This window comes from Rana temporaria, chromosome 4 (assembly GCF_905171775.1).
Source record: "Rana temporaria chromosome 4, aRanTem1.1, whole genome shotgun sequence".
Lineage (NCBI taxonomy): Eukaryota > Metazoa > Chordata > Amphibia > Anura > Ranidae > Rana > Rana temporaria.
Window position 1 is genome coordinate 58820529 of NC_053492.1, and position 26337 is coordinate 58846865.

At 43.7% G+C, this 26337-nt stretch overlaps 1 protein-coding gene across 2 annotated transcripts in view; it reads right to left on the reverse strand.

Annotated features, from left to right (window-relative positions):
- CLIC5 (chloride intracellular channel 5) overlaps nt 1-26337 on the reverse strand; it is a 226726-nt gene that overhangs the window by 161694 nt on the left and 38695 nt on the right. The window contains exon 1 of one of the 2 annotated variants that reach the window (XM_040348437.1): nt 15988-16325. The exons of the other annotated variant lie outside the window; for it this stretch is intronic. Coding sequence (XP_040204371.1) covers nt 15988-16050 — 63 coding nt within the window. The 5' untranslated portion in view covers nt 16051-16325. Of the gene's footprint in view, nt 1-15987; nt 16326-26337 lie in introns of those variants that run through there. 2 annotated transcript variants of the gene reach the window in all.

The following is a 26337-nucleotide window of genomic DNA, read 5'->3' on the forward strand; positions in this document are numbered from 1 at the left end:
AATTTTACATTGTGGGGACCATGCTGCAACTACAAAGCTATATGGACCCATTCACACCTATGCAAGTCCATTACCACACAGGGAGCGGTGTGCGTCCAGCCAAAGTGAACAGCAATAACAAAGCATATTGTGGCGCTTTTTTCTGAGAATCTGTAAATGGAATTTTTTTCCCCACCTCTCAGCACATTTGTATGAATGGTTCTAAAAACAGCAGGAAGTTAGGAAATATAATACTGGGAAAAAGTAAGTGGCATGTTTGTCTGTCTTGACCTAGTAGAGGTGTTAATTAGAGCCGACTGAGGGGAACGGGTCAGAAACGTTATCGCTGGCCCAAAATGCTGCTTGTATAGGCTGGATTCACATGTATGCGTTTTTTTATTGAGATCAGCAGAAGAGCTACAAAACGCATGTCACTGTGCCTTGATGCCCATTAACGTTTGTTGATGTGTGTTTTCAATGTGGATTGCATTGGACGCCAATGCATGTCATAACGTACATTGCTGCACATTGATGCCCATCACATTAACGGTTAACGCATGATAATGCACGCAGTGGCACTGTGGTTAACCTGTGTTTCCCGTATGCATTGCATTGTTTTGAAGTGTGTTTTCAATGTGTTTTTGAATTTAGAATTTGGAGTGGATAGGCTTGTTAATACCTGTTCCCACTGTTGCCATTAACTTCTATATGCATTAAAATGCCGTATTTTTATAAATGTGCTGCCCTGAGATAAGAAAAGACACTACATTCATTATAGGAACACCACAACACAAGCGTTTTAGTGCGTTGGGATGCATGTGTTAAACACAACAGTGTAAATGAGCCAATAGACTACCCAGACTGTTCTGATCTGACTAAGGCCTTGTTTATACTCGCGGTTGGGACTTGGTAAAAACATGTGGTAAAGCCGCGTTTTTATTACCCCCCTGCTGCTCCTACTTAAAGGGGTGTTCGACTCATTTTTTATGTTTACTAGCTGAATACCCGGCGTTGCCCGGTCTTCCTATCTTAACCTTTTGGGGAGGAAAATCATAGTAATATAAATATACCCATCTTTTATATAAGGGTGTAGGTAAGGGTTAATTTAACTGTCATATATTTTTATTTGGCATATAAGTAATATGTGTACCAGGTATTATTGAAATATCTCCAGGCGTACAGAAGTTATGTGGGAACATACATTTCCCATTGATTTGCATGGGACTTTAAACAAAAACCCTGACCCTCACAAATGGGGGTAGTTAAGGGATAAATTAACTATCCTATAGTTTAAGTGGACATATAAGTAACATGTGACCAAGTGTTATCGAAATATCTACAGCCGTTTGGAAGTTATGAAGTAACATGTATTTCCCATAGAGTTGAATGGGACTTTAAAGGAAAACCCCGACCATGGCAAATGGGGGTGGGTAAGGGTTAAACCACCTATCCTATGTTTGTTGCTGACATATAAGTAACATGTGTGCCAAGTTTCATGTTAATATCTTTAGCCGTTTGGACGTGATGCTGGAACATACATACATACATACATACATACATACACACGTTGGGCCAGATTCAGGTAGATCGGAGCAATATTTGCGTGGGCAAAGGGCAACGAGTTTTGCTCTGCGCCCACGCAAATATTTTGAAATGCCCGCGATTCACGGAGCAGTAGCTCCGTAAATTGCGCGGGCGATATGCTAAATAGCCGGGCGTAAGGCTGCCTAATGTAAATGATCCCGCCGGGGGCAGGAATCATTTAAATTAGGCGCGCTCCCACGCCGAGCTAACAGCGCATGCTCCGTCGGGAAACTTTCCCGACGTGCATTGCGGCAAATGACGTCGCAAGGACGTCATTTGCTTCTAAGTGAACGTGAATGGCGTCCAGCGCCATTCACGATTCACTTACGTAAACGACGTGAAATTTAAATTTCACGAGTGGGAAGCGCAGCTATACTTTAGCATTGGTTGCCCCTGCTACAGCAGGAGCAACCTTGCGCTAAAGTCGCCGTATGGAAACTCCGTACCTTGCGTGCGCAGGGCCCGCGCAACTTTTGTGAATCGGTGGTAGTATGCAATTTGCATACTATACGCCAATCACAATGGCCGCGCCCCCTAGCGGCCAACGCAAGAATGCAGCCTGAGATATGAAGGCATAAGGAGGCTTATGTCTGTCACATCCTAGGCTGCAGTCGGTGTAACGAGGTTCCTGAATCAGGAGCACTCGTTACACCGGAGCAAGTAAGCACTTGCGCCGCGCAACCTATGGTTGCACGGGCGCAAGTGCTTCTTGAATCTGGGCCGTTGAGTTTTATATATATAGATTAAAAGTCAGCAGCTACAAAAAGTGTAGCTGCTGGCTTTTAACCACTTCCATACAGGGCACTTATACACCTTCCCGTCCAGACCAATTTTCAGCTTTCTGCGCTGTTGCACTTTGAATGACAATTGCGCGGTCATGCTACACTGTACCCAAACAAAATTTTTATCATTTTGTACCCACAAATTTCATTTGGTGGTATTTGATCACCTCTGGGATATTTATTTTCTGCAAAAAAAATGACCGAAAATTTAGAAAAACAACGTTTTTTTTGTTTCTGTTATAAAACATTGAAAATAAGTATGTTTTCTCCTTCACTGATGGGCACTGATGGTACTGCACTGACGGGCACTGATAAGGCGGCACTGATGGGCACCGATGAGGTGGCACTGATGTGGTGGCATTGATGGGCACTAATATGCGGCACTGATGGGCGGCACGGATGGGCACTGATAGGCGGCATGGATGGGCTTGGATAGGCGGCACGGATGGGCACGGATAGGTGGCACAGATGGGCACAGATAGGCGGCACGGCTGGGCACGGATAGGCGGCACGGACGGGCACGGATAGGCGGCATGGATGGGCACTGATAGGCGGCATGGATGGGCACTGATAGGCGGCATGGATAGGCACTGATAGGTGGCACGGATGGGCATAGATGGGCACTATTGTATGTGTTGTACTAATGGATGCCAATCAGTGCCAAACAATGCCTGCCAATCAGTGATGCCCATTGTGGGCACTGATTGGCATCCATTTTTTGTGTCCTCCTCATCCCTGGTGGTCTAGGGTGGCATCCTTTTTTTTTTTTTATCCCTGGTGGTCTATATGGCCATCCCTGGTGGTCCAGTGGGCATCCCTGGTGGTCCAGTGGGCATCCTCGGGGGGGCTGTGCTGATAATCGATCAGCACAAACCCCCCCTGTCACAGGAGCAGCCGATCGGCTCTCCTCTACTCGCGTCCCTGGGGGCGCGCAGCGGCTCAGAATCCTGAGGACGTCATATGACGTCCAGTCAGGATTCTACAACCACTTTGCCGACGTCAATATGTCATTGGCGGGCGGCAAGTGGTTAATAAACATACACTTACCTGCTCCACCGTCCAGCGATGCGCCGCACGGAGCTCCGCTCCTCTCCCCCCGTCTCCGCCGGCGTCTCCATCCTAACTGTGGGCAACCGGCCGTGACAGCTTTTGGCTTCACGGCCGGGCACTCACTGCGCATGCGCGAGCTGCGCTGCACCATCTGATTGGACAGGCGATCGCCTGGGACCTGTCACGTGTCCCAGGCAATCGCCTACAGGGAGGGGCTGCCTAAAGGCGATTAGAGTATTCGCCTTTGCAGCCCCTTGGCGGAAGGAGGAGGTGGGACAGGAAGTCCCACTCCTCCTGAAGCCCCCCCCCCCCCCAAAAAAAATGACATGCCAAATGTGACATGTAAGGGGACGAGGAGTGGATTAAGCGGAAGTTCCACTTTTGGGTGGAACTCCGCTTTAAGCTGCAAAGGCAGCAGATAGGGGTGTACTACCAACCAAACCCAACCCATTCAAGTGAATAGGGCCACCCCACAACCGCAGCATTACATGCATTTGCGGAGCTGTGGTACGGGGGCTTTAAGAGGTTAAAGCAGACTGTGAGGAGGTGACATATCGCTTCTTTCCCACCTGTGAAACACCCTCTGAAAAGTGATCCACCCCAGAATACTCTTCAGAGAGTGAAGCTAGTGTAAACGAGAACTAATACAGGAACCCCCAAATATTAGGGTAAGCGATTATGCAAATATCCCCTTCCGCTTGCCGTGTTGAGACAATCTTATATTTCAGTGTGGGAGAATGTGGTGTTGGTCCTGTCAGTTCTGCATAAGTAAGCTCATAGCCCCCGTTCACACCAGTGTGACTTGTCATGCGATTTGACAGTTCCAAATCGCATGACAAGTCACACCCTATTTTCGACAATGGAACTGTTCAAATTGGTGTGACTCTGACTTTGCGGTGACGCACCGATTTGAAAAAAAGGTTCTTGCGCTATTTTTGGCGATTTCAGGTGTGACTTGCATAGACATATGTGCATGAAGTGGCCAAGTAGCACCTGAAATCGCGCTGACCTGCTACTTCAAATGAAGTAGCACAATTTCAAAGGAGCATCAATGTGAACCATGGCTTAAGCCCTGTACACACGGGCCAGAATCTCGTCAGGAAAAAAACGTTGTCTTTCCTGATGAGATTCTTGGCAAGAATCTTTTGCCGCCCGAGTGTACAGACACTCCTTTCAAAAGAACTGCGTTTTTTTGAAAGGCAAGAACGCAGTGATGTCATTGCGTATGACGAGCATGCGCTCGTCACATTCGATGCTGTCGCCGCCATCTTGCTGCACCCTACCAATGCCTAGGAAGCTACCGCACATGCGTCAAAGTCATTTTGAGCATGCGCGGGTTTCCACCGCGACAGGTAAGTATACACACTCTCGGGTTTCTCGGCAGGAAAACACTGCCGAGAATCACAACGAGAAAATAGAGAGCAGGTTCTCTATTTTTCTCGTCGAGATTTTAGGCAGTTTTCTTGACAAAAAACCTGAAAGCCTCGTACTCACGCATGGTTTACTCGGCAAGAAAGCTCTGCCAGCAGTTTTCTTGCTGGTTCTTGCCAAGTAAACCGAGCGTGTGTATGAGGCTTGAGGGTTTTTTAGTGTGGCATCCTCTGTGCTACTAGTGCTAGTGTAGGCAAATTTTTTGACTCATGGTAAGTTACGTGAGTTATTAATTGAGGTTCAGGTTGGATGGCTTCACAGATGCAGGTCTCTGGTACTTCCGCCTGGATCTAGAAGCTTGTAGAAGGTTCTGGAAGTTAGTGGGCGGAGGCCAGGAGGTTCTTATCTACATACTTGGGGGAACCTAGTCAATTCCAAGGCAAAATGTCCTGGCAGGGTGGCTAGGCCAGCGCTTAAATATTGTTGAGCCATTCTAGCAGGGAAGTCGGGTGGAAAATGGAATGCTGAGAAGGCTGTCGAGGGCTTAGGAGGGTCCCCTAGGTCTGGGGGGGGGGGGCTCTGTCTCTAGGCTGGGCTCAGGCTGGCTTGGGATTATCTCTTCAGCAGAATGGTTTGAGAAGGAATCTTGCCTAAAGAGCAGCAAGGAGGACAGAATAAGTACATGGCACACCCAAGGGGAGAGACCGCCACATGTAGCAAGCTTTTAAAAAAGACAGTGCAGTTCTTAACCCTTCCTATCCCTTGTCCTGGGCGATCTTCAGAGCAGCCAGGTGGGCTGGTAGGACCTGCAGGCAGTGTAGCTGGGAGTAGTTCTACAGAGGAGAAGAGATACTCCTGCATGCCGTTTGTAACATTTTAACGCTTCTATCAAGGAGACGGCTGCTTTGACAGAAGGGACTTTTCTCCATGTCCAAGTACTTGCCTGAGAAAAGCATCTCACATGGGATTAAGGAGGGGGGCTTGTCAGCTAATATGTTCCAGAGAAAAGTGCTGCCTGTCAGAGCAGGCACCTCCTTGCTAGCTGTGTTGTTGGACAGCCAGGGAAGGGAGGAGGGGAGTCTTCTCTGACCTCACAGTTAGTCTTAGACAGCACCTATTAGGATTACACAGAGTACTACTACTACTACTGCTACCATGTACTTTTTTAGTCTTCCTGTGCCACGTGATCTCGTAAAAGTCATAGCAGGTTTCCAAATCCAAGGTGGTGGCACCAAGGATCCTCAGTGGTGAATCAGTTGTGGGAAGGCAGCACTGGAATCCAGGGAATGGTACGTTTTTGTAGCTAATTTTATACCTCTTCACGCCGGCCGCGTGCATATATGCGGCCTCTCGACAGATAGGCCTTAAAAGAGGCTGCAAATATGCATACCAAAATGTAAACAATGCTCTGCCGCACGGCCTGAGTGCTCCCGACACAATTACCGGCGGGTAACGGAAAGCTTTCCGATCATGTGATCCTGACGTCACTCCGCCTCACGCCGTGTCCCAGCATCGACCTGCCATTTGCATTCCAGCCCTCCGTCTGGTAGCCACAGTGACACCCGGAAACCGCCGTTTGGACAGTGAACCGGCACCCCCACATGCGACAAAGCGCAGCCAGCACCTACAGCCGCAGGGACCATCCACACAAGCTGAGGATTGACTGTCATTCGGACTTCCACACATGCCTGCATACAGTAACCACTATGTAAGTGCTTTGATACTTTTTTATTATTAAAGTGTACAGTTTTATCTAAGTGGCGCCTGCTCTCTGTTTCTCTCTTGTTACATGTACTGGAGTCCGGCTTCGGCTCCCCCTGCAAGGCTGCCCAGACCAAAAGACTGTCCTCTCACACAGAGCTACCATAGCTCAAAGGACTTTTTGTGGATAAGTGTTTTATCATGTGTCAGCATGCGCCATTACTGTATATATTTCCGATCATGTGACAGCCAAACACGGCAGGTCACATGACCGAAATGCCCACCTCCATCTCCTTAGCGCCGGCGCTAAGGGGTTAAAAACCAGTGAAGTTCCTCTTCAAGGATAACTAATTCTGGAAATTCTTTACTATTCATTGCAGCTGTTGAAGCAATATATTTTATTGTACCTGAACTAAGCACATATACAGTCAGAAACTGTCCTCTATGTCGTAGTCCACAGCCGAGAACCTTATTACATAAAGTACAGAGAGGTCAGTTTAAGGACATCCGTGAACGATGGATTACAAGGATTTCCTGCATGTCCCTGGCCAGGTGTTTTCAACATAATTGCTCTTTCTAGTTTTGATCAGCAAAAAAATACAGGAATAATGCCTAAGTAGATGCCAACTGTCCTAGATTACCCAGGACCAGGGACGGCCTTAGGTGTTCAGGCGCCCTGTGCGAGCTAATCCTGTGGCGCCCCCCCCCCCATCTTCACCCCTCGCCCCCTGGTCACCTAAACATACACAAAGAGGAAAAAAATGCCACCGCGGGTGTAATACAATCGCGGAGGGGGGTCCCGGTCTGACACCCCCCCAGTGTGTGGTACCCGGGGGAGGCTCACCCCCCCTTAGTACGCCTTTGGGTGGCCACACGGCGCCCCTGTTGCCCATGGTGCCCTCTGCGGCCCCACAGCTCGTACACCCTAAAGGCCGGCCCTGCCCAGCACAGTACCACAACTAGGTGCTCTGTCCCGATGATGCAGTCCCAAGATCATAGCATCGCCCTTATTTGAGTTACTGAACATGTGCAGTTATTCACAAAATAGGTATTAACTGCGTGGAAAGGGGGTGCAAGTGAGTTATTACCCCATAAATAAAAGTGGGATGACCTGGAAAGTAGACATGATCCACAACGTGGACATGTTTAGTGTGGGCCATGGTCAGGGGTGACGGTGTCTCAGGGACTGGTTCAAATATGTACCACCAGATGCCACCAGATGCCAATTGCTGGCGTAACTTGGGTACCATTTCAGTGGGGTCCCACTGACATGATATCATCTTCTTACAACGTTGTATAATTTTTATCTCAGTTCAATATGTATTTGATTTTTATGATTCTTTGCATGTTAGCCCTGAAGAAGGGGGAGATAGAGGGTGGTAATGCCCGCACTGGAAACCAGCCACTATATAGAGAGGTGAAGATACGGCTTCAGCCTGAACTCCCCCTGGCTATGCTCCTCTGACATGTTTTGCCTCTCTGGCAGTGCTTGGACAGACATGCTCTCATTGGGTTTGATCATACATGTAATATGTACATTTTGTTTCATTTATATATTGTGTATTTTATACTACATGGCTGTTTACAATTTTATCATGTGTTGTATTTAATAAAAGTGGCACAGTGTTGCCTTTTACCAATACAATTACTTCTATTTGACCTCTGCCTTAGAAGTCCAAGGGGGTTGCCCTATTTGTACTTGATACGTATATTTAGGATGTTGGCAGTTTGAAAGCACTCATCTCCCAAAAAATACTTCTTCACTGGAACTAAGGGGCCAAGCCTAACCCCTGAAAAACAACCCCACGCCATAATCCCCCCCTCCACCAAATGATTTGGACCAGTGCACAAAGCAAGGTCCATAAAGACATGGATGAGCGAGTTTGGGGTGGAGGAACTTGACTGGTCTGCACAGTTTGGGGTAAAGAGCCAATCACGACAGCTCTTTACCACTAGCTGTGTCCAATCACAGCTGATCACAGATGTAAACAGGATTTACCAGTTATCGCCAATCCTCCCCTCATATTGATGGCGCGTGAGGAGAGAAGAGCCAAAAACCAGCAAATCAACGAGGGGACATCTGAACTGACAATCAGGACACCAATTATCAGTTTCCAGTGCAGCCCCAACAGTGCTCACTAGTGCTGCCAATCTGTGCCTATCAGTAATGCCTGTCAGTGGCAATCAGACCCACCTATCAGTAATGCCTTTCTTTGCCACATATCAGCCTCACCAGTGCCTTCTCATCAGTGCCCACCAGCGCCGCCTCATCAGTACCCATCAGTGCTGTATATCAGTGCAGCCTCATCAATGCCACCTATCAGTGACGCATATCAGTGCAGCCTCATCAGTGCTGCAGATCAGTGCAGCCTCATCAGGGCCTCCTCATCAAAGCCCATCAGTGCTGCCTCATCAATGCCCATCAGTGCCACCTTATCAATGCCTATTATGCCGCGTACACACGCCCGTTTTTCGGGTTCGAAAAAATGACGTTTTTAATGGTCTAGAAAAAACAACGTTTTTTTCAACCCGATCATTAAAACGGCCTTGCCTACACACGATCGTGAAAAAAAAATTCTTTAGCAAAGCGCAGTGACGTACAACACGTACGACATCACTATAAAGGGGAAGTTCCATTCGGATGGCGCCACCCTTTGGGCTGCTTTAGTTGATTTTGTGTTAGTAAAAATGATTCGCGCTTTTCTGTCTGTTACAGCGTGACGAATGTGCTTACTCCATTATGAACGGTAGTTTTACCAGAACGAGCGCTCCTGTCTCATAACTTGCTTCTGAGCATGCGCGTTTTTTTCACGTCGTTAAAGCCCCCACACGACCATTTTTTACAACCTTAAAAACGACAACGTTAAAAACGTCGTGAAAAAATAGAGCATGTTAGAAAAATTTTCCCATTTTTTAGATTGTGAAAAATGCTCTGGAGCCCACACAAGATCGTTTTAAATGACATAAAAAAAAACGTCATTTTTTAGAACCCGAAAAATGGTCATGTGTGTACGCGAGCATAAGTGTCGCATATCAGTGCAGCCTCATCAGTACCGCTTCATCAGTGCCCATCAGTGCAGCATATCAGTGCAGCCTCATTGTATAACATAAACTAAAAAAAAAACGTTCCCCCTCCCCCAATTTTTGGTCTTTTTTCATTTGTTTAGCAAAAACAAAAAAACAGTGGTGATTGAATACCACCAAAAGAAAGCTATATCTCTCTCAAAAAATGATTACAATTTAGTTTGGGTACAATGTTGCATGTCACTTCCTGTTAGGCTATGGGATAGGAAGTGAAGAAAAACCTCCGCAATGAGACACAGATGGCGAAAACAAATCTGACAGAGGTTATAACCCTCCATTACTCTATCCAAAATGAAAAAAAAAAATATTGCCTATATTTCTACTTTAGGGCAACAGGCATAGGTGTGCGCAGCCTACTGCATTAGGGTGTGCCCCCCAAAGTTCAAACACATATGTGTGTGTGTATATATGGGCAGTAGGGCAGTGGACGATGTCAGTGGGGCAGTGGATGATGCCAGTAGGGCAGTGGACAATGTTAGTAGGACAGTGGATGATGCCAGTAGGGCAGTGGACGATGGCAGTAGGGCAGTGGACGATGCCAGTAGGGCAGTGGACGATGTCAGTAGGGCAGTGGACGATGCCAGTAGGGCAGTGGACAATGTCAGTAGGGCAGTGGACGATGCCAGTAGGGCAGTGGACGATGCCAGTAGGGCAGTGGATAATGTCAGTAGGGCAGTGGACGATGCCAGTAGGGCAGTGGACAGTGTCAGTAGGGCAGTGGACGATGCCAGTAGGGCAGTGGACAGTGTCAGTAGGGCAGTGGATGATGCCAGTAGGGCAGTGGACAATGTCAGTAGGACAGTGGATGATGCCAGTAGGGCAGTGGACAATGTCAGTAAGGCAGTGGACAATGTCAGTAGGGCAGTGGATGATGCCAGTAGGGCAGTGGATGATGTCAGTAGGGCAGAGATTGGTGTCAGTAGTTTTTTTTAATTATAACTTTTGTCCCACTTTTGAGACAGGGAAAGGGACCGAGGACAGAGATTCCCCTGCCTCTTTCTCTTCATCCAAGCAGCAGGGGGAATCTGTACATTACAACATGATTAGGGTGTGCCCAGACACACCTGGCACACCCTGTGCGCACGCCTATGGCAACAGGAGATAATGCACATGTGTTTGTACAATGCTGTGCTATCTATTCTGAATAGCACCCTAATGTACCTGGCAAGGAACATGCATTGCTAAGCATTACACTACTAAATTGCATTGCAGTGCGCTGCCAAAAATTGAACATGCACTTAATTGTACAGCCATAAAGGACCAATCACACCTCTGCATATTTTGTAACATATATAAACGCATGTGCACAGGTTTGCCTTTGTTATTAGTGGTGCGAGCTTTTACTGTACCTGTTCATTGACCAAAAACGTTTAAGTCTGTTTTTAATGTGTCAACAGCCATTAAAGCGCACATCTACACACCTGTCCAATGGAAAAAAAAGGCTTATGCCGCGTACACACTGTCGGAATTTCCGATGGAAAAAGTCCGATGGGAGCTTTTTGTCAGATATACCGACGGTGTGTATGCCCCATCTGACTTTTTCTGTCGGAATTTCAGACGGACTTAAATAGAGAGCAGGTTCTCTATTTTTCAGACGGAAAAAAATTTGTCTGTATGCAATTCCGACGCATTAAAAACCATGCATGCTCAGAATGAAGTCGACGCATGCTCGGAATCATTGAACTTAGTTTTTCTCGGCTCGTCATAGTGTTGTACGTCACCGCGTTCTTGACGGTCGGAATTTTGTGTGACCGTGCGTATTAAAATCTGTTCATGTGTACGCGGCATAACGCAGAGATTGGGGCCGCGATTCAGATACATTGTCGTATCTTTTTGCGGGCGTAACGCATCTCCTATGCGCTACGCCAACGTAACATTGAGACGCAAGTACTGTATTCAGAAAGCACTTGCTCCCAAAGTTACGTTGGCGTATCGTAAATGGGCCGGCGTAAGCCCGCGTAATTCGAAGTAGCAAGGCAGTGGGCGTGTTGTATTGTAATGAAGCGTGACCCCATGTAAATGCATGGCCGATCGAACGGCACATGCGCGCGCATGCTCAGAGTCACGTCGCAAATACTCCCTAATATACGTCGACTCAATGCTTTGTCGACGTGAACGTAACATACGCCCAGCCCCATTCACGTACGACTTACGCAAACTATGTAAAATACAACGTTTTTCCGACGTCCATACCTTAACATGACTTACCCCTGCTTTATGAGGGGTAAAGTTACGCCGGACCGACGCCTTATGTAAACGGCGTAGCTAAATCCGACGGGCGCAAGTACGTTTCTGAATCAGCGTATCTAGGTCATTTGCATATTCAACGCGTAAATCTACGGAAGCGCCCCTAGCGGCCAGCGTAAATATGCACCCAAGATACGACGGCGTAAGAGACTTATGTCGGTCGTATCTTGGCCAAATTCAGGCGTAACTGCCTATATGAATCAGCGCATAGATACGACGGCGCTCATTTGGACTTACGACGGCGTATCTGGAGATACGCCGTCGTAAGTCCTTTCTGAATCCGGGCCTGTGGTTTGTTCAGCCAGCTAAATAAATGTACACACTAAAAATAGAATTTCCCTTAACTAGTCCAGTTTCAAGGTATAGAAAACCATGAGAGTCTATTCACACTTTTGTAACGCACAAGCCATGATCTAGCTTGTCATATCCTATGGGCAACATGGTGCCTTAGGGGTTGGCACTCCAGCCTTGCAACATTGGGGTCCAAATCCCAACTAGGACACCGTCTGCATGGAGTTTGTATGTGCTCACTGTGCAAGGACTGATATAAAAATTCTCCACTACGACTGTAAACCAAAGTTTCAGCACTGGAAGTGAGACCTCCCTATCCCAATGCCGGGAGGTGTTCTGCCTTCACACCTATTTAGTGTCAACACTCACCAAATACATTGAGCATTGTCGACATTCCTGCACTAGTGGAGAACTTCACTTCATTCTTATTCCTCAGCTTGCCGGGGGCCATAAAATGCATAGTGACCTTTATAAATGTGGAGGGGTCTGTGTGCATTTTGAACATTGTGGTGGTGGTTTATCACAATTGGACCGCACATTGAAGGCATAATAGGATTGCATGCATCACTTGGGTTTTGTGACCTCTTCTAGAAGTGGTCTATAAAATACGGCACAGTGGCCGGATGCGGTGCTTTGCTTGCCCTTATCTGGCCCTTGGGGCACTATTACATCCACTGACACCAATTACAGTGCACGCTTTCTGCTTCTGACACCAAGGATGGGGCATAATATCTCCCACTGACAATGATGGGACACTATTCCTACCAATAACACCAATGAAGGGGCATTAATTCTCCTACTAAAAACAATGATGAGACAGCTTCCAATGACAACAGTGGGGTACAATTTCTTCCATTGACAACAACGATAAGACACTATAAGACACGATAAGACACTATTTCTCCCAATAACACCAACGATGGGACACGATTCTTCCCAATTATGCCAACGATGGGACACTATTCCTCCCTCTGACACCAAGGATGGGGCACAATTCCTCCCAATGATATCAACGGTGGGGTACATTTCTTCCCAATTACACCAAGAATGGGGCACAATTCTTCCAATGACACCAAGAATGGGGTACAGTTCCTCCCAATGACACCAATGATGGGGCACAATTCCTCCCTCTGACACCAAGGATGGGTCACTATTCCTCTCAATGACACCATCAATGGGGCACAATTCCTCCCAATGACACCAACGATGGGACACAATTCTTCCCAATTATGCCAATGATGGGACACTATTCCTTCCTCTGACACCAAGGATGGGGCACAATTTCTTCCAATGTCATCAACGATGGGGTACAATTCTTCCCAATTACACCAACTATGGGACATTATTCCTCCCTCTGACACCAAGGATGGGGCACTATTCCTCTCAAAGACACCATTAATGGGGCACAATTCCTCCCAATGACACCAACGATGGGACACAATTCTTCCCAATTATGCCAACGATGGGACACTATTCCTTCCTCTGACACCAAGGATGGGGCACAATTTCTTCCAATGTCATCAACGATGGGGTACAATTCTTCCCAATTACACCAACAATTGGGCACAATTTCTCCCAATGACACCAACGATGGGGAACAATTCTTCCCAATAACACCAACAATGGGGAACAATTCTTCCCAATTACGCCAACGATGGGACATTATTCCACCCTCTGACACCAAGGATGGGGCACTATTCCTCTCAAAGACACCTTTGATGGGGCACAATTCCTCCCAATGACACCAACGATGGGGCACAATTCTTCCCAATTACACCAACGATGGGACAGTATTCCTTCCTCTGACACAAAGGATGGGGCACTATTCTTCCCAATGACCCCAACAATGGGGCACAATTTCTCCCAATGACATCAACGATGGTGTACAATTTTTCCCAATCACACCAACAATGGGGCTCAATTCCTCCCAATGATACCAACGTTGGGGCACTAATCTTCCCACTGACACCAATGATGAGACATTGTTTTCTCCCACTGACACCAATGATGAGACATTGTTTTCTCCCACTGACACCAATGATGAGACATTGTTTTCTCCCACTGACACCAATGATGAGACATTGTTTTCTCCCACTGACACCAATTATGAGACATTGTTTTCGCCCACTGACACCAGGCCATTTTCTACCCCCACTGGACAAAGTCTGGTCCCCCTTAAAGTCTAAAGGACAGTTTGGCAGATTTGTACTATACCTGGAAAAGATCTCATGCCAAATGTAAAATAAGTTTTCTGCAGATGTGGTTCTGCTCTCATACTTTCTGTTCTGCACTAGCAATGATGCTGTTTATAGAATTACTGAATGAATGTTTTTTTTGTTTAATTATGGAGTCTTCATATTTTCTTTTGTAATTGCTGGTATAATAACGACCCTTTGAGTCTCTTGTGACTTATGTCTATTTTCAAATAAAAAGTTTTATAAACAAAAAAAAAGTTAGTTCGGAGACCCCTGTCTAGTGATTGGGGTCAATGCATCCGGTGAGTGTTGACACTGAATAGGTGGGAAGGTAGGAATACCTCCCAGGAGTAAGGTTGGAAAAGAAAGGTCTCACTTCTAGCGCTGCAACTTCATAACATTTTCTGCATAAATTGTCATCACTATGTAAGCCCTGTTAAATAGTTTATACACAAAAACTTAGTTTGGAGACCCCTGTCTATAGTGGTTGGGGGTCAATGCATCCGGTGAGTGTTGACACTGAATAGGGGTGAGGGCAGGAATACCTCCCAGGAGTAAGGTTGGAAAAGAAAGGTCTCACTTCTAGCGCTGCAACTTCATAACATTTGCTGCATAAATTGTCATCACTATGTAAGCCCTGTTAAATAGTTTATACACAAAAAAGTTAGTTTGGAAACCCCTGTCTATAGTGGTTGGGGTCAATGCATCCGGTGAGTGTTGACACTGAATAGGTGGGAAGGTAGGAATACCTCCCAGGAGTAGGATTGGAAAAAGAAGGTCTCACTTCTAGCGCTGCAACTTCATAACATTTGCTGCATAAATTGTCAGCACTATGTAAGCCCTGTTAAATAGTTTATACACAAAAAAGTTAGTTTGGAGACCCCTGTCTATAGTGGTTGCGGTCAATGCATCCGGTGAGTGTTGACACTGAATAGGGGTGAAGGCAGGAATACCTCCCAGGAGTGGGATTGAAAAAAGAAGGTCTCACTTCTAGCGCTGCAACTTCATAACATTTGCTGCATAAATTGTCAGCACTTTGTAAGCCCTGTGAAATAGTTTATACACAAAAAAGTTCGTTTGGAGACCCCTGTCTATAGTGGTTGGGGGTCAATGCATCTGGTGAGTGTTAACCCTGAATAGGGGTGAAGGCAGGAATACCTCCCAGGAGTGGGATTGGAAAAAGAAGGTCTCACTTCTAGCGCTGCAACTTCATAACATTTTCTGCATAAATTGTCATCACTATGTAAGCCCTGTTAAATAGTTTATACACAAAAAAGTTCGTTTGGAGACCCCTGTCTATAGTGGTTGCGGTCAATGCATCAGGTGAGTGCTGACACTGAATGGGCATGAAGGCAGGAATACCTCTCAGGAGTGGGATGGGATAAGAAAGGTCTCACTTCTAGCGCTGCAACTTGCTGCTCACATTCGCATATTATTGTAATGACATGCCCAGAGGGAACCGGAGCGGCGAACGACCTGGCGTACCTAATTTTCACGACACTTTAGAAATTGCGAGAAGCTCTTCTGTTTACCTTGTAATTAAATCCTAATTAGTCTGGACAGAGACAGTACTCACAAAACAAGGACGCACAGCAACAAAGGAGACGGATAAAAACACAGCAAAGTGCTTAGTCGTCAAATATGAATATTGTCCCTGGTCCCCAGCCTGCCCTCGATTCACCGCCAGACAACCCACAACTTACCTTTACGAAAAGTTCGATTTCGGGGTCCTTCTCGTCTCCATTACAGGGAACAGAGTCTGTCATTTTTGTTTTAGTAAACAACTTTTTTTTTTTTTTCTTTCTTTTTTTTTGTAGTTTTAAAAGAACAGTGCTGGCTCTAGGTGGACTAATCCTTTAAGTAGGTGAGTTAGGGGAAGTTCCTTGAAGTCAGTGCAGCATCTCACAGATGATCTGTCCTGTAGTGTAGGTTGCAGAAACGCAGCGTATTCCTGTGTAGAAGAGCTACATGTCTCCCGCTGGGCTGGTGACTGTATCCTCATGTGTCAGTGATCTGCTCTCAGTGACACACCAAAATAGCCCAGAGCTAAAGAAGAGGGGAGGGGCTTAGTGCAAGGGGATGGGCAGGCTGCACCTATGACATGTCTGGGTGACAGCAGGGCACACCCTCCACCCAGTGTGGATGACAGAAGTGACAGCTCTGTGCTGTGTACATGGGAAGTGCTTTCCCTGTCTGTACTCCTCAGTATCACCTTCATACTCTGCACCATCACTAAGCCACAGCAACAGATCACTAATAAATACATACATACTGTACATGCATTCATCAATACAATGCAACTTAACCCCTTCATGATGAAATCAATCAATCAATAGAATACAAATGATAACCCCCTAGGGCTCATGTACACCAGAATTCCTGCGTTCGGTGTACAGTCCCTGTATGTGCGTTTACATGCATTTCAATGCGTTTCTGTAGTCCAGTTTTGGATTTCACTTTGTATGATTGTTTGTAGTATATTCTTTTGTATATTGGATAACTTTGTGTGATTGTTTGTAGTATATTCTTATGACTATTGGATAACTTTGTATGATTGTTTGTAGTATATTCTTATGTATATTGGATAACTTTGTATGATTGTTAGTAGTATATTCTTATGTATATTGGATAACTTTGTATGATTGTTTGTAGTATATTCTTATGCATATTGGATAACTTTGTATGATTGTTAGTAGTATATTCTTATGTATATTGGATAACTTTGTATGATTGTTTGTAGTATATTCTTATGCATATTGGATAACTTTGTATGATTGTTTGTAGTATATTCTTATGTATATTGGAGAACTTTGTGTGCTACAGTTTCTTTATACAATTGCTTCACAAATAGGTGAGCGCAGAGTTAGATAGCAATTCATTTGCATCACTTTTTTTTTTTTTTTTAGCATTTTTTTTTTTTTATGAGTTGCATATACATGTATTTGCAGTGTGTTCACAGGCATCACGGTACATTTACGTGCGTTACTTAAACACACACGTAAGCACCACAATGGCGTGAACATATGCGTCCATACTGCGTTTTTACAACACGTTCGACTGCCTCTGGCGTAAACGAGCCCTGAATGATAAAATAAATCAATAAATAAAATACAAAATGTTAATCCCCCTAATAATGACATAAATCAAAAATAATGCAGAGGCTAACCCCTTAATGATCAAATAAATCAATAAAAGGTAGCTGTTAACCCCTTATTGGTGATATAAAGTAATACATAAAATGTAGATGGTAACCCCTTTTTAATGAAATTAATAAAATGCAGCTGTTAACCCCTTAATGATCAAATAAATCAATAAAATGCAGATGTTAACCCCTTAATGATCAAATAAATCAATAAAATGTAGATGTTAACCCCTTAATGATTAAATACATCAATGTATTGTAGATGTTAACCCCTTAATGATTAAATACATCAATGTATTGTAGATGTTAACCCCTTAATGATTAAATACATCAATGTATTGTAGATGTTAACCCTTAATGATGAAAGGGTTAATCAATTAACCCTTAATGATAAAATAATACATAAAGTAGACGTTAACCCCCTAATGACCAAATAAATCAATACAATGCACATGTTAACCCCTTAATGGTCAAATAAATAAAATGTAGACATTAACCCCATAATGATCAAATAAATGTAAAAAAAAAAAAAATAGATGTTAACCCCCCAATCGTGAAACAAACTGATACAGAAAGTGTAGCTGTTAACCCCTTAATGAGCAAATAAATCAATAAAATGTAGATGTTAACCCCTTAATGATCAAATACATCAATAAATTGTAGCTGTTAAGCCTTAATGATGAAATCAAGTAATACATAACATGTAGATGTTAACCCCTTTTTAATAAAATTAATAAAATGCAGCCGTTAACCCCTTAATGATCAAATAAAACAATAAAATGTAGATGTTAACCCCTTAATGATCAAATACATCAATAAAATGTAGATGTTAACCCCTTAGTGATCAAATAAATCAATAAAATGTAGATGTTAACCCCTTAATGATCAAATAAATCAATACAATGTAGATGTTAACCCCTTAATGATTAAATAAATCAATGCATTGTAGACGTTAACTCTTAATGATGAAAGGGTTAATCAATTAACCCTTAATGATAAAATAATACATAAAATGTAGACGTTAACCCCCTAATGACCACATAAATCAATACAATGCACATGTTAACCCCTTAATGGTCAAATAAATAAAATGTAGACATTAACCCCTTAATGATCAAATAAATCAATAAAATGCAGATGTTAACCCCTTAATGATCAAATAAATGTAAAAATAAATAAATAGATGTTAACCCCCCAATTGTGAAACAAACTGATACAGAAAGTGTAACTGTTAACCCCTTAATGAGCAAATAAATCAATAAAGTGTAGATGTTAACCCCTTAATGATCAAATACATCAATACATTGTAGCTGTTAAGCCTTAATGATGAAATCAAGTAATACATAAGGTGTAGATGTTAACTCCTTAATGATCAAATTAATGAAATGTAGACGTTAACCCCGTAATGATCAGATACATCAATATAATGCAGCTGTTAACCCCTTAATGATCAAATTAATGAAATGTAGACGTTAACCCCTTAATGATCAGATACATCAATAAAATGCAGCTGTTAATCAAAAATAATAATAAAATGTAGATGTTAACCCCAAATTATGAAATAAAGTAATACATAAGATGCAGATGTTAACCCCTTAGCCTTAATGATCAAATAAATTAATCAATATAATGTAGCTATTAACGCCTTAATGGTGATATAAAGTAATAAATAAAATGTAGATGTTAACCCCTTGTTAATGCAATTACAAAAAATGCAGCTGTTAACCCCTTAATTATCAAATAAATCAATATATTGTTGCTGTTAACCCCTAATGAAATAATGTAATACATAAAATGTAGACGTTAACCCCCTAATGACCAAATAAATCAATAAAATGCACATGTTAACCCCTTAATGGTCAAATAAATAAAATGTAAACATTAACCCCTTAATGATCAAATAAATCAGTAAAATGCAGATGTTAACCCCTTAATGATCAAATAAATTAAAAACATTTTAGATGTTAACCCACAATCATGAAATAAACGAATACAGAAAGTGTAGCTGTTAACCCCTTAATGAGCAAATAAATAAAAAAAATGTAGATGTTAACCCCTTAATGATCAAATACATCAATAAATTGAAGCTGTTAATCCTTAATGATGAAATACATACGATGTAGATGTTAACACCTTAACCACTTAAGGACCCGCTCACGACTATATACGTCCTGTATTTAAAGATGGATATGTCGGTAACCGCAGCAGCTGCTGCCACATCCAAGATATCCATCTTTTCCTTGAGTGCTCCTGTAAATAGTGGTAACAGTGGTCTCCGTTGCGGATTTGCCGCAAGATCACCGTTATTGGCGGTGGGAGAGCCCCCCCCGCCACTCTCCCGCGCCCTCCGCCACTTACCGGAGTCGTCGGTAGCGGTGAAGGCGATCGGTCCTGTCCCCTGCTCGGCTGGGATACGTGTGAGGGCAAGATGGCCCCCACCCGACCCCATAGCATAGCAGGGCGGAAGTGACGTCAAAATGTCACTTCCGCCCATGCTTTTTAAAGCAATATTTTCTTGTTGTCATTTTTTCAAATGATAATTTTTTTATTTATTTTTTGCATTTAAGTCTAAATATGAGATCTGAGGTCTTTTTGACCCCAGATCTCATATTTAAGAGGACCTGTCATTCTTTTTTCTATTACAAGGGATGTCTATATTCCTTGTAATAGGAATAAAAGTGATCAATTTTTTTTTAAGTGTAAAAATTAATAAAATAAATAAAAATAAATAAGAAAATTGTTTGTTTTTTTTAAAGCGCCCCGTCCCGACAAACTCGTGCGCAGAAGCGAACACATACATGAGTAGCGCCTGCATATGAAAACGGTGTTCAAACCACACAAGTGAGGTATCACCGCGATCGTTAGAGCGAGAGCAATAATTCTAGCCCTGGACCTCCTCTGTAGCTCAAAAGATGCAACCTATAGAATTTTTTAAACGTCGCCTATGGAGATTTTTAAGGGTAAAAGTTTGACGCCATTCCACGAGCGGGGCATAATTTTGAAACGTGACATATTGGGTATCATTTTACTCGGCGTAACATTATCTTTCACAATATATAAAAAAAATTGGGCTAACTTTACCGTTGTCTTATTTTTTATTTCAAAAAAGTTAATTTTTTCCAAAAAAAAGTGCGCTTGTAAGACCGCTGCGCAAATACGGTGTGACAAAAAGTATTGCAATGACCGCCATTTTATTCTCTAGGGTGTTAGAAAAATATATATATAATGTTTGGGGGTTTTAAGTAATCTTCTAGCAAAAAAAAAATGTTTTAGTCTTGTAAACGCCAAATCTGAAAAACAGCCAAGGTCCTTAAGTGATCACATGAATGAAATGTAGATGTTAACCCCTTAATGATCAGAAACATCAATAAAATGCAGCTGGTAACCCCTTAATGATCAAAAATAATAATAAAATGTAGCTGTTAACCCCAAATTATGAAATAAAGTAATACATATGATGTAGACATTAACCCCTTAATGATCAAAAAACAAACAAATCTGAAAAGAGTAGCTGTTACCACCTTTATGATGAAAAAAAGTAATACATAAAGTGCAGATGTTAAACCCTTATTAATGAAATAAATAAAGTGCAGCTGGTTACCCCTTAGTGATCAAATACATCAATAAAATGTAGATATTAACCCCTGAATGATCAAATACACCAATAAATTGTAGCTGTTAATCCTTATTGATGAAATCAAGTAATACATAAAATGTAGATGTTAACCCCTTAATGATCAAATGAATGAAATGTAGATGTAAACCCCGTAATGATTGGCTACATCAATAAAATGCAGCTGTTAACCCCACTAATGATCAAAAATAATAATAAAATGTAGCTGTTAACCCCAAATGATGAAATAAAGTAATACATAAGATGTAGATGTTAACCCCTTAATGATCAAACAAACCAAAAAAATCTGAAAAAGGTATCTGTTACCACCTTTAGCCCTGGTTCACACTGGGCTGCGGGAGTGAAGCCGTGCGAGTTCAGCTGAACTCGCACGATTTCACTCCCGCCGGCAGTCCTGATTTCGGCCGCGATTTAAAAGACATCTGTGCAGGTTTCTGCACAGATGTCTATGTAAATCGCGGCCCTAAATCGCAAAAAGTAGTACAGGAACTACTTTTTGAAATCGGTGCAGCGCCGCAGATGCGGCGTCGAACCGATTAGGACAGTGTCATTGCCGACAATTGCCGGCAAATGCCGCCGATTTGAGATGCGATTTCACAAGTGAAATCACATCTCAAATCGAAGCAAATTGTACCCAGTGTGAACCTGGGCTGATGATGAAAGTAATACATAAAGTGCAGATGTTAACCCATTTTTAATGATTTCAATAAAATGCAGCTATGAACTCCTTATAATGGAATAAATCAATGCATAGAATGCAACTGTAAACCCCTAATGATAAAATAAATCAATCAATAAAATTTAGATGTTACCCCCTTTATGATGAAATATATAAAATACAAATGTTAACCCCTAATGATGAAATATCAATCAATACAATTTAAATGGTATCCCCCTTGGGGTTGTTTACCCCCACGATCCCTGCGCATAATGTATGGTTCCTGTATGTGCATTTACATGCATTTGTGTCACATTTTTTAGACATTGTTTATGTTTTTTTCTTTGTTTTACAGAGTTGCATTTGCATGCATATGCAGTGTTTCCTTATGTATTTAAGCGCAACCCTTTTTTCATGTAGACTAGAGTAATAGAGGGTTATAACCTCTGTCAGTTTTCTTTTTTTGCCACCTGTGTCCCATAAGGGAGAGTTCCCTTTACTGCCTGTCCCATAGCCAAGACAGGAAGTTGTCACTAGAACTAGTGTCCCCATTGGAAGATTTCCTCTCTATTCCTGTTCTGGTGATAACCCAAAATTTGGGATTTACTTTCTAATTAAATGATAATGGTAAACAGAACCCCCTAACAGGGGGCACATACAGCAATATAAACCTGACAAGGGGTCTAATCCCTAAAACTAAAATAAAAGTTTTGCCTTTAGTTATACTTTATGGATGAAATAAATGAGATGCAACTGTTAACCCCCTAATGCCTGACGGTAAAACAAACCTTACTCCTGAACCCAATTTTGCACCTTAGGCATGTGTTAGTAAAACTTTACATGCCTGGGGCATCCAATCAGGGAAAGACCCACAGTCCTTGAAGATCTAATTTATCTAGTATAATATATATAGGTTAATGGTAACGAATAATGTCAGTTTTGTAGGCACTGATATAAGCAACCCACATAGTGTTACTAGGTTGGGGCCTGTATTACCAGGGGGCGGCTTTTGCTGGAGGGGTGGTGGTTTGCAGTAAACTGGAATGGGGCTATAATGCTGCTGTGGAGAGGCCCATACTACTAGACTGGACACTGGGATGTTTCTTTCAGGCAGACATAGTCCCTGAGCTGACCCTACTCGCCAGGAATCTCTCCCTGTTCTATGCATTTTCCCTAACCTGCGGGGTCACTGTACCTGCCCTAAAACTGGCAAATGACGTGGGTCACCCTATTTGATAGTGTCCCACATTAAGAAGGCCACCTGTGAGACTAATGGAGTCCATAAGGGGACAATTCTCCTAACAGACTCCAATCTGTCTGTAATAGTAGCACAGTGCCACCTACAGGATGGAGGAGAAACCTTCACCAGCCTACATAACATGTTTCCCCAAAAATAAGACTGAGTCTTATATTAATTTTTGCAACAAAAAACACACAAGGGCTTATCTATGTCTCCTGTCTTCTCTCCTCATCTCCCTCTGTCAGCTCAGAACTCATCATTATGACATCTTTTATCCCCAAAAAAAATGTGTAATCTGTTTTGCAAAAATGTTATATAATGTCCAGTGAAGTGTCCTTTTGTAACTTTATTGTCGAAAATACCTTATTTACAGGGCTTGTGATCCACCGCAGCTCCTATTCCCCACTCCGAGCACTCCCGAGGGGAGGGCTGAGATGCCTGCTGACGTCAGCCATGCTCCAAGTACTTCTGAGGGAAGGGCCGAGATGCCTGTTGACATCAGCTCCACTCCGAGCACTGCCGAGGGAAGGCCTGAGATGCCTGCCTGAAAGGACAGGTTATCCTATTGGACGCCAAGGAGGAGGAGGGAGGAGAAGCACGGTGGAAGCCACCTGGATGCAGAGGAGGAGGAGAAGACGTGATGAAAGCCGCGGCTCGCCGCCTATCACTCATAGGAGCGCTGCCCGCCCATGACCTAGGTGGGGTAAGTGCATGGGTGGGTAGTTGTTTGATGGAAAAAAACACCAGCCTCCACTGCCAAGATGCCTGCTGATGTCAGCCCGTCCTGAGCACTGCCGAGGGAAGGGCCGAGATGCCTGCTGATGTCAGCCCCGCTTCGAGCACTGCTGAGGGAAGGGCCGAGATGCCCGCTGATGTCATCCCGGCTCCGAGCACTGCCAAGGAAAGGGTCGAGATGCCTGCTGACGTCAGCCCAGCTCCGAGCACTGCAGAGGGAGGGGCCGCTGACGTCAGCCCAGAGGAGAGGAGAAGATCTCCAGCGGGTCACCTGAGTGCCCAGCGGCACTGTAAATAAAGTATTTTCGACAATTAAGTTACAAAGCGGATTATACTGTATATTTGTACATAGGCTTTACTATGGCTTATTTTCGGGGTAGGGCTTATATTGCTCATAATGCAGCCCTCCCTGAAAATCAGGCTAGGTCTTATTTTCAGGGCAGGGCTTATTTTCGGGGAAACACGGTACTGTACATATCATCACAACTACCATAAAATAGAAAAGCCCTCTTCAATGTTTCACATTTTTTCATTTTTTATTTTTTTTCGAGAATAATAAACATAAAATAACGTTATGTAGAGTATGCTGCCAAAGGATGCCCGTTTGTTTATTTATACAAAACAGATAAAACATCATCAGCAGATGAAGCTACACGCTCCAAAATGGGAACTTTTCTCCAGTCATGAATGTGTAAATAGCGATGGTGGTGATGGAGTGGTCATGGAGTTCACAGTTATATTAGGAAAGGAGGAGAAGTGTGCTTGTTTGTGTAACCGACCGCAAAGCAAACAATGGAGGAAAACTAGTCTGTGCTTTATTTAGAGAGAAAAGTTCATCTTTCAGCTTTCATAACATTAAGGGCCCAGCTAATGGAGGCTCGAGGAGATATTTAAGGCCGAACTCTAGGCATACAGCTATCTACACAGTGTAAGTCTCTGGACTATTGAAGAGGGTTGGTTTTTGCCAGAAATAAATATTCTCTTTGTAAAAGAAATACAGCGGAGAATGTAAAAGACGCATGGCCCAGAGATGGTGTTGAGTCGGGAGGGGGGGTTGGGGTGTCAGAGGTAGCATGCACGCAGGGTCTTCTGAACAGGATAATAAAGTGGACCTTGACGTGAGAGTGCAAGTACCGCTAATTCCCCCCAACCAAAGATATTGGTTGTTTTTTCTTTTGGGAGTGGGTAGCTAAGCCCACAATTTTCTTCTAGCCCAGAATTACGTCAGCTTTAATGGCCCCCCCATCCCCGCCCACCTGTAACCTTCTGGCCCATATCACATGACACAGGAGCCTGAAGACCCAATCTGACAGTGCAGTTCAATCTCATGCATGCACAGTGGGAAGCCAGCTGCGAAACATCAGGAAGTCACAGATGGCACCCACAGCCAAGATGGCGACACCAAGGACCCAAAGACCAGTGGAGAACCGACCCACGTGAAAATATCACTGGACTCCTGGGCTGGCATGTGTCTGTTTCTTAAAAGTCAGCCATTGAAGTATTTGTAGCTGCTGACTTTTTCTTTAAATAAGCTATAGTTCAGGCGTTTCAAACTGGCGGCCCTCCAGCTGTTGCAAAACTACAAGTCCAATGAGGCATTGCAAGAATGACAGTTACCAGCATGACTCCCACAGGCAGAGGCATGATGGGACTTGTAGTTTTACAACAGCTGGAGGGCAACCAGTTTGAGACCCTTGCGTATAGTTCTTAAAAAATAAATAAAAAATCACCTGCAAAGCAATGTCATAATGTGCTAGTATGCAGACGTTAGAGAAAGTCCTACAAGCAGCATCTTTCGGTCGGTGCGGGAGCAGTGCATTCATCGCTCCTCCACTGCCCCTGCCATGGAAATCAATGTCGAAAAGCGCCATCATCACAGCGGTAAAGCGCTGCTAAAATTAGCGGCGCTTTACTGCTAATGCCCCACCCCAGTGTTAAAGTAGCCTTACTGAGTATGCAGCTTCTTCATCTTTTAATCCTTGCCTATGTTCCAATTTAAACTGGTGTAATAAAAATCACAATAAGCATACATTGATTAGTTTGCGCAAAAGTTATAGCGTGTACAAAATAGGGGATAGCATTTTTATTATTATTTTATTTTTTACTAGTAATACCAGTAATTTTTGTTTGGGACTGCGACATTATGGCGGACATATTGGACACTTTTGACACGTTTTTGGGACCACTGTCATTTATACAGCGATCAGTGCTATAAAATGCACTTTTTACTGTGAAAATGTCACTGGCAGGGAAGGGGTTAACACTAGGGGGCGATCAAGGAGTTAATTGTGTTCCCTAGTGTGTTTCCAACTGTGGGGGGGATGGGACTGACCTAGAGGACATGACAGATCGTGGTTCCTAGCTATTAGGAACTCATGATCTGTCTCTCCTCACAGAACAGAACAGGGATGTATGTGTTTACACACACGCGTCCCTGTTCTGCCTCTCGTGCCCGCGATCGCTCGCGGCCGACGATCATCGCGACCAACCGCCACGAGCATCGGCACCCCCGCGGTTCAGTGGACACACGCGTGCCCACTATCTCGCTTGAAGAGACCGATGTACACCTACAGCGGTTCGCGGGATCGTGCCGACCTGCCGCCGTAAAACGACGGCAGCTGGTCGGCAAGTGGTTAAATAAGAA